The sequence below is a fragment of the Pundamilia nyererei genome, unplaced genomic scaffold, assembly GCF_000239375.1.
Source record: "Pundamilia nyererei isolate P.nyererei 1_Seehausen unplaced genomic scaffold, PunNye1.0 scaffold00038, whole genome shotgun sequence".
In the NCBI taxonomy this organism is placed as follows: domain Eukaryota; kingdom Metazoa; phylum Chordata; class Actinopteri; order Cichliformes; family Cichlidae; genus Pundamilia; species Pundamilia nyererei.
In genome coordinates, this window is record NW_005187439.1 from 1,324,212 (window position 1) to 1,334,189 (window position 9,978).

The 9,978-nt window shown below is 40.1% G+C and overlaps 1 protein-coding gene across 6 annotated transcripts in view; it reads left to right on the plus strand.

Moving 5' to 3' along the window:
* The window catches only part of wdfy3 (WD repeat and FYVE domain containing 3), a 117,825-nt gene that overhangs the window by 24,185 nt on the left and 83,662 nt on the right, over positions 1 to 9,978 (plus strand). For all 6 annotated transcript variants that reach the window (XM_013910218.1, XM_013910219.1, XM_013910215.1 and 3 more), the window contains exons 2-4: positions 4,826 to 5,036; positions 7,415 to 7,538; positions 9,292 to 9,401. In XM_013910218.1, the coding sequence (XP_013765672.1) occupies positions 4,857 to 5,036; positions 7,415 to 7,538; positions 9,292 to 9,401 (414 nt within the window). In that variant the 5' untranslated portion in view covers positions 4,826 to 4,856. The remainder of the gene's footprint in view (positions 1 to 4,825; positions 5,037 to 7,414; positions 7,539 to 9,291; positions 9,402 to 9,978) is intronic.

Here is a 9,978-nt window from a genome sequence, read left to right on the forward strand (position 1 = left end):
CTCCAATCCATGTTTTAATGGTGAACGGTCATTAAAGAACAGGGTGTAGGGGCTAATTGGTTTAGAGAGAGCAAAACAAGAGCAGGCACATTCAAATTGAGACTGTGGTAAATTTTCAGTGTTTAAAAGCAGAGCGTCAAGTAAAATAGAGCTGTGTGAATATCTCATACTGGATAACCAAGAGAAATAGAGACAAACTTTTTACAAACAAATCTGGTTTTCAGATTCTGGGTTTCTCGGTTTGCTGCCAGAATTTATATGAATGAAGAAATTTCTTCTCCATGTTAACCGTCTACTCCTGACTGTGATGGTGCCTCTTGGTGCATTTTAATGCAGTTAATTAACATAATATGGCTGACTGTGCAGCCAATTGTAGAAACAGAGCATCCAAGAAGTCTGTTATGCTCAGGTCTGGTTTTTTGCGTTAGATTAGGGATCAAGGTGTTATCAGTAAAAGGTCACTGATGTTGCATAGAAACTATTATCTATTAATCTGGAGATGAGCTGTGATTTTGGAGGTAGATATATGTCCAGAAGTCAGTGTTTTTCCTTTGTCACCAATAGGGCTGCCACGATTAGTCGACTAGTCACGATTATGTCGACTATTAAAATCGTCGACGACTAATTTAATAGTCGACGCATCGTTTGAAGCTTTGTAAGATCACAAAGGATGCAGGAATGAGTAGTAGGATTTAAGAGTGTAATAACAGACTAAAACAGAAGATGGCAGCACTGCATGTACAAGGATGCCAGCTGCTGTTAAACCCCGAAGAAGAAGAAGCTGTGTCCCAGAATTCATAGCGCAGCCCAGCGTAGTTGTCAACAATGGTGGCAGCTAGTTAGTTTTAACTTTACTCTTATTATTCTTTCTGGGTTACAAAATAAACGTTTAACATATTTTCAGGCGAGAATGTAGCTGTGTAAACCTCAAATATCTGCTCAGTTTATCAAGACACCACATATTTTCAAAAGCGCTCCGACGTTTTCGGAGACGTCTGTTACCCACTAGCTCGATAGCTAGGCGGGGGCAAGGCTAACTAGAGCCGTGAGAACACCGGACTCCCGGCAAATCATTTTCAAACCCACCGCCGTCTTTCGCTAGTCAGGTTAAACATATATAAAAGTCACTTAGATAACTTAAAAATGTTATTGTTTGGCTTTCTTTAGTATTTTATTTGTTCCTGAGTAAATCGGTTTGGCTGAGATTAAAGTTATAGTTTTTGCACAGCTAAAACTGTCAAGCAGACAGCTGATTATCAGAAGTGTGAGACGCTGGAGAATATACTCCGGTGTCCTGTTATATTTTAGAAAGCAAGGAGTTTATTAAACTTCACCGAAACAATCTGCAAATTTCATTAAAAATTAATAAACTACCATCTTGTCTTTATTTTTAGTTAGCACAGACACTTCAAGCTGTAAGCTAATGATAGTTATATAAGAGCAGATGCTGCTGGTGCAATAAGCTGTACGCTGTACGTCCAATGGATGATGATCTGATTAGTCGACTAATCGCAAAAATAATCGGTGACTAGTCGACTATCAAAATAATCGTTTGTGGCAGCCCTAGTCACCAATAAATAGATGTATGGACTGACTGATAGTCACGGGGAACACCTGATGTAGAAATGATGACCCTCGTCATACATGATTTGTATGTATGACGAGGAAACAAGAAGGGAACAGATTGTTTTCTGAAAGAAAGGAAATGAACAGAGCTGTGAGCGAGGAGGAACATCCTCCGTCACATTATTCCAAATCAGCTGTTTTGGCATGCAGTCAAGCCTACTGTCTGCTTTATAAATACCCTAATATCCCTGTAGTACCAGCATTTGTGATATCACAACAATGGAATCAAATTTATATACAGAGAAGCTTGCCAAAAGTGAATTAGCCAGCTCCTGGGGGCTTTTACCTTGAGTCTCGCTGGTTTGAATTCAGATTTCTTTAGAATTGAAAATAAGTGGTTGAGATGGCGAATAAAGCGATAAACTCAATAATATTCCTGACTTTAAAAGTTTAGTTTGGGAAGAAGGGGGACAGTCGTCAGTTGTCTTTACCTTGTCTCTCACTGTTTGAATCAAACAAAATTTGAATTGTAAACTGAGCGAGCAGAGTCACACAAATATTTGGTTATAACCAGAACTATTTTTATGCATACGTCTCAAAAATGGCAAGAAAAACACAACACGGTGAACTAATAACAATGATAACAATAATAAAACCGAATTTGAGGGTAGTGATGATACAAACTAAAGCCCCTTTTCCACAAAGTTCCCCTCAAGTCAATTTCTCTGTCTTTCTCTGGCCTTGGACCAACAATTCAAATAAATTTGGCTCATTCGTGCTGTGATCAGTGCCAAGATGTAATCCATCTAATGATGAGGCTTTGATGGTGCAAGACATAAGAAACCCACACGGTGACGTCTGCAGCACCGGTAGGTGGGTTGTAACTGAAGGGCAGGGGATATTTCCTGAGTGTCTGAGAGTAATTCGGTGTGAGGAGTCTGCTGGGAAAAGGACGGACTACATGCTAAACTGCCATGTCTCTTCCTTGTTGATGGGTCTTTCTGCAAGAGCTGTGACTTAAGTGCCAGAGCTTTTTTTTTTTGTCATTCATAGAGTGTGTGTGTTCAAATAAATGTTTTTAAGCTACAACTGATGTGACACTCAACCCTAACATGACTCCAGTGGTCAGAACAGGTGTGCTGTTGTTGTCAATATAACAGATGTGTTATAGAATCAATTGAAAGTGAGCCTTGTGTATAATGACAGAAACAAAGGAGGGAAGTAAAAGGTCCAGATTTTATTTCTCCCATATCCTACTTGCATTTTCCTGTTATTTCTGCCCATTTGATGAAGGTAACTTTTCATTATGGTAGGCTAAGCTTGGTGAAAATATAACTTTATATCAATGCTGGTGATTTTTCTTTTGGAAGAGGAAAACAAACCCCTTTCTTTTATGCAGAAAAAAGAAAAAACTCTCTCTTCTTGCAGTCGTCTAAGCTGTTGATTCTGTTTTTATCACCAGATATTTATCTGTCGTACGTAGGCTTTGCAGCCCTGTGATATCTCCTAGCAACCATTTCAAATAGTCTGGAGAGAAGCTGACATGTGGAACAAATTGCTAAATATATATCAACTACGTTCAAGGGAAGAGTGATGCGAAACGATGATCAGTCACAGATGCTAATCTGTTGTTTTAATTCTTAACTTGCAGTTCAAAGTGAATGACTGAATCAGTGACCTGAATTTGGGCCGTACAGCCTCTGCTTCAGTGCAGTAACAGCTTGTATACAGAGATCTGTCAAATCTGCCAATCAGAAGAGATCTTTCCTTTATTAGCTGCGTGTATATAGATATATAAACATAGATATAGATGGATGGATGGCTAGACCGACAAATAGTATGTCCAAGCAGAGAAGCCCAGATTTCTTCTCCCAGGCTACCTCTTCCTGCTCATTGCCATTCCCAAGCCAGCCGTCTCTCCGGCAGATCCTTAATCTGCCCCGGGGCCTCCTACCAAGAGGACATGCCTGAAACACCTCGCCTAGGAAGTATCCAGGAGGCATCCTAGTCAGATGCCCGAACCACTTCAACTGGCTTTGATGTGGAGGAGCAGGAGCTTTACTCTCCCTCTCGAAAGACTGAGCTCCTCTTCCTATCTCTAAGGAAGTGCACAGCCACCCTTTGAAGGAAACTCATTTCCGCCACTTCTATCTGCAGCCTCATTCTTTCTGTTACTACTGAACTGCCATAGCTGCTACACCAATTTATTTCCTGTTTGTTTGACTCCCTAAATTCATCATCTTGGTGTTTTAAGTCAAATATCACGAGCTGCAATGTCATAAAGCTTACCCTTGTCTATTTACACAATATAGATTTATTTAATCTGTTAGATTTGACTGTATGTTTGTTAGCAGTCTAGCAATATCATTTTTACACTTTGTGTGACGTTTGATGCCAATAAATGAGCTGATTTAATTTTGGGGAAACTAAAGGTCAAGCTCCCACCAAAATCAGTGAAACTTTATATTACCCACAATTCTTTCATGGATCGTCTTCAAACTTCACAACAATACACTAGATCGTGGGGTACATGGATACATAGGTTGGCTAAGCATTTGACATTGACCTTCATTGTCAATGTCCAAGGTCAAAGTTAACCTTCAAATTTTTTTTCAAGAAACCGCATCGAGTAATTTATCATATGAAACCAATCCCACCAGATTTCTTTGTTTTTGCAGCCAGAGGAAACCCAGCTGGCTCTTAGAAGCTGGCTCTGTGGCTGTAACATTTCAAATCTGTGTGTTTTCTGCATCTCTCTGTGTTACTGTGAACCAGGATCCGAACACAAAAATGTAATTAAGTAGATCCTGAATGATCGTGGGTACAAACACACAGAGCATTATTGCACCTACTGCTTCTATACCTGCACGGTGCTCATGCTAAACCTTCTTTGTAGACAGAAAATGTCAATAAATGTGCCTAAAGATAACTTGTAACACTTGATAACTGTTACAATTCTAGTACTCTGTTACACTTATGAATAAAGGTAGCTGTACTTATATTCACATCGTCTACAATTGTCAGAATTATGAATTAATAAAGATACTTTGATTTAAAAAAGAAACAAAACAAGAAGCTAATCTGTGTGAAATGTGAAATATCATCTATATCTATATTTGGCTGTTTTTGATACTCGAGACCACTTACAGAGTTGAACTGATACCAAATAGCAGGGACTTTCAGTTACATAGACTAACAAGATCTTTATGTATTGAGTTACTGTGAGATGTTTATTAGATCTTCTCTCTCCCATCTGCAGGGCTGCCTTTGCCCTGACAAAGCCGCTCAAGATGAACATGGTGAAAAGGATCATGGGGCGGCCGAGGCAGGAGGAGTGCAGCCCCCAGGACAACGCGCTGGGCCTCATGCACCTGCGACGCCTCTTCTCCGAGCTGTGCCACCCTCCTCGCCACATGACCCAGAAGGAGCAGGAGGAGAAGCTCTACATGATGCTTCCTGTATTTAACAGGGTAAGTCACACCATGGGTGGAGGGAGAACTGGAGGTGCTCCAAACAGGCGGATTAACAGATATTTGTACATATGGCAGCTCTGATGTGGCAGGTTACTGTTTGCTTCATTTGGTTCCTGTGCTGTCTGTAGCTATCTTTCAAATCATGTGTTTCTCGTCTGTGCAGTATTAAAAAAAAAAAAGGAAACAAGAAGAGAGCTCTGTTGTGCTGGGTTACAAACGCGCTAGAGCTGCTTCCCTGAGGTCATGGGTGCAATAGATACTATAGATGCATTGACATTTGAAAACGAGATCTCACCAGGGAACTTCTGCAGATTCAAATCCAGTGGTTAAAAGCATATTTTCATATTTTCATACGTACCTGTCTGGATAGCTCTCAGATTCTGTTCCACCAGACTGCAGATAAATGGAATGGAAATGAGCTTGTTTACTTCTGTGGGCTTGTTGACTTTAGGGTTAAAGGTTAGCTGAACAAAGCACAACGAAGTGGACTTTTCAGTCCAACCTTTGTGTCATATATTTTTTACTGTCTCCACAGTGTACACAGGCATGAGGTTTTCAAATTATGATTTTATTTATTAAAGCAAAAAGGTTAACCAAATCTACCTGGCCTTGTATGAAAAGGTTGTTGTGCAAACGTTTGGCAGTGAGAACTGCAGTTTTGTGTTTGCAGTAACTGGCAATGGGTCTTTCACACAGCTATTGATGAATTTAGACCCACTCATCTATGAAGAATTACTTTAATCAACCACATTAGAGGGTTTTCAAGTATGAATGGCCTGTTTAAGTTCATGCCGAAGCATCGCAGGCAGATTTAAATCTGGACTTTGACTAAGCCACTCCAAAACCTTAATTTTAGTTTTTAGTTTTTACCCATTCAGAGGTGGACTCGCTGGTGTGTTTCTGATTATTGTCCTGCTGCATAAGCTAAGTGCAGTTAGCCAGAATTCTCATTCTTGTAGAGAGTGGCATGCATGGATGCATCAATTACAGCAAGTTGTCCAGGTCCTGAGCAGCTCCAGACCATCATAGTAGCACCAGCACCATGTTTGCCTGTAGTGTCAGTGTTTGGAAAGCAGTTAGTCTTACACTAGATGTAGCAGGAGTAGGAGGAGCTGAACTTTTCAGGTGCAGATCAAAGGAAATAAAACCCAAAACACACCTGGTTGTCAGGTGTTAAGGAGCAAGTGCTGAAAAGTACCGAACTCACTGAACTACACATTGTCTCATCGTTAGTTTGGTGTTTATAATATTTCAGAATCATTTGTGATTAAATTAAACAACCTTCAAAGCTTTTCTGAATTATATATCTGCTAACTAAGTAATGTTAAGTTTTATTGATTTAAGCACTAATAGGAAAATCAGACCAGTTGAATGGTGGGGGTGTATTGGAACCATTTTGATGCAGGGGGAGAAAAGTCCAGTACACACTTGTATTTTTTTTATCTTTTAATATTTATCTGTAGACTAAATAGATTCAGGTTTATCCAACATTTTTAATTTCTGAAATCTCAGTTGTGCAGTTTCTGAGCCAGGTGGAACAGCTCACTGTTGTTATGGTCATTCAGCCTCTCCGGAGAGTCTCTCCCTCCCACTTTACAATGGCCTTAAGCTATGTTAACAAAATATGTTATAAATTACTAATTAATAATAAATTTTCATAAAGCATTTTTGCACCCCCTTTTGGAAAAACTCTAAAATTGAATCCAGATCTGTGGAAACCAGTCAAGTCGGTGGGTAATCATGGAAGTGAGCTACACATATTAACAAGTTAACAAAAGGAAGTTGTTAAAATCCCTATAGCTGTTTTTTTTATCCAAAAGAACAGAAGTAAAGCCTGCAGGCCAGTAATTCGCCTTTTTGTTTGGCAGCCGCAGCTGTAGGCTGCCTTTGTTAAGTGTGCTCATCAAGCTGGAGTGAACTGCCAAGGGTCTCTTGACTTGTCTGCTAATTACCCACCACTGGCTGGGATTCACACCTGTGGCCATACTCATGTCAGAATCTGGATGTAAAGTGGTCCCTGTGCGGCGGGACGGCAGCCTCCCGCCCTGCTCTCAAGTCAGATTTGCTGGATAAGTAAACAGATGACGAGTCTTTGCTGGATGAAGAGAAGTTTGTCTTTGTTGACCTGCTGCCCCAAAGGCTTAGCCTCCAATGTTCTCTGTCACCATAAAGTAGTGCATTCAAGCAAAAACTGTCACAGATATCAGCAGGAATGAGGATTTCTGTAACTGCACACACCTGACTATAAGCTAGGTTACATATAAGTATCGAGTGAACAGATGTCTAGTTTTTGAGTCTTTTTTTGGTTCCTCTCTTCTTGTTTTTTTAAATTATTATTTTTCCATTAATCAAATGCTTTTTTTTGTCCACTTCAGGTGTTTGGGAACGCACCTCCCAGCAGCATGATGGAGAAATTCTCCGACCTGCTGCAGTTCACCACCCAGGTGTCCCGACTCATGGTGACTGAGATCAGACGAAGAGCCTCCAATAAATCCACAGGTGAGCTTGCAGATGCACACAGACTCATATTTGTAAGTGCAAAAATGCACTATAGAGTAGGCCTACTTGTAGACTTGAGTTCTTTGGCACCAGCCAATAATTTCTCATAACCGGTTTGTGTCTTCTGTTTTCCTTTTGGCTGTGCAGATGAACACAGTGGTGTTGAAAGAGATTTTTGTTCTTTATTTAGATACAAAGACAGTTCTTATGCAGAGTTTCAACTATAGAACTAATTGTAAGGCACAGATGGAGCATCTGAGCTTTGTTAGGTACACATAGTAGATGACAAGATAGAAATGAAGACTCTAGGGAGTTTATTTTTTCACTTTCCCCCATAAAGACAAGATATGACGGCCTCCCCAGTACTCTTAATGATGAGTTTGGACACCTAAGTATATATAAATATGTCGTCTGATGACTATTAGAATATTTTCTGGGTTTTTCCAAGCTGGCTAATCCAAACACAGGCATTTTTTTTTTTACAAGCAGGCTGAAATATGACAGAAAGTGCTGCAAACGTTACTCCTGTTAGGCTTTCAAGAGTTAGTACACACATGGCAAGGACCCTAATATACTGTGATCTGTATATTATTAGTGGACATAAGTACACGCCCATGCCTGATTATGATTGGTCACTGATTTTAGTCAATGATTTAAAAAAAATAAAATAATTGATGCTCAATATAACTGTCTGCTCCATCCTGGAAACCCGATTTATTCTATGGATGTGCGTAAGAGCTTCGTCTTATTCTACCCTATCACAATAAGATTATTTTATTAATTGTTCCCCTAAAGATAAATACATATTTCATTGTTTTATTAAGAATGTTTAAAGCTGATTTCATGATTAATGGAGAAAAAATGTTGGTGTTACCCTAATCAGATAAGGCCTTTCCCAGAATTTTGCACTTTATTTTTTGACTTTTTGGCTCTCAGTAGATACGTTTTCCTCAAAGGATCAATGCAATCCTACTTCAATCTGAAAGGTTAGCCTTCACTGCGGGCGAGCCAGCAGCATCTCATCAAAGCGTTGACAGCCGTGGCAGCTTTGACTGTGGCTTCCTCAAAAAAGACGCACACAAACACACACACACACCAGCTTTCTATTTCTTATTTCTCCCGCTTTATCTCGTCCTTCCATCTCTTCCTCATCCCTGTCTAATCATGTGACGTGCTGTTATCAAACGGTGAACGGTTCTGATTTTGCAACACAACGGTCTAAAAAGCACTCCTACAGTTGGTCACCAGGCCTCTTTAGAATGAGTCAGTACATGATTCATGCGCTCAACTGACGTTGCAGTACTCATTATCAAAACAACAGATGTGGATTTGCTCTGAACAATGAGCAACTAGACTTTGGCTCAGCTGGTGGGTTGGATTAAGGAAACCTTTTCAAAAGCATTTTTATTTCTGCTCACAAAAGCGACTAAAAATGTGTGATTTGCTTTTTTATTATGGTTCGGTTCTAATGGATACTTGTTCCTAAACCTAGTGTGGCTATATTTTTAGGACAAAGAGTGCTGTGATAAAATTGGTAAAGACATGAGCTAACTGAAAAGCTAGCACGTGGGACAAGATCACAGATAACCAAAACCGAGAAGCCCAACCACACATGTTCCCTTTTGTCACATCCACTGTAATGATTAATTTGTTACATATTTGATCATTATTCAAACAGCCCCATCTGCCCCACAGTGAGCTGTCACTTTCCACCCAGTTAACCACACGTTTGTGTGTGTGATTGTTTTTCCAGAGGCAGCCAGTCGAGCCATAGTCCAGTTCCTGGAGGTGAATCAGAGTGAGGAGGCGAGCCGCGGCTGGATGCTTCTAACCACCATCAACCTGTTAGCTTCCTCCGGACAGGTTGGTAGAAAAGACACTGTACAATACTGTGTGAAAGTCCTTTTGCCTGACCACTTTCAGATCTATGACCCATTCAAGCATTAAAACACCTCCTAACTCACGGGATGAACCAGTGTTGTGTTTGCACATAATCTCAAAATTAGCACAGCACCAATGTTAAATCTGTCTTTAGGCAGTTTCACAAGCATGAAATTGTATTTTTGCACCAACAATATGATTCACAAAGTGCTTTTAGCTGACACTTTGGCATATTTTGGAATGCTCTGCAGTGTGTCCTGGAGGACAAAGGAAGATGTCAGCCCTAAAAATATATTATTTAAGAAATAAGAAAAAAAATCCAGCAAACGGCCCTTCTGTTGACACATCTACTGTTCACTGAAGCCTCATCAGAAATGGTCTCAATGTAAGCTGGCTGTCAAGAAGCCATTCATTAAAGGGAGAAAAGGCTGGTGTATGTCAAATTCTGCAAGAACTGGACTGAAAGTCAGCGACAGGTCTGACGAAGTGATGATTTGCAGCAGGTAGAGCAGGGCGATATGACCAAAAATATTTATCACGATATACATTTGAAAATTTG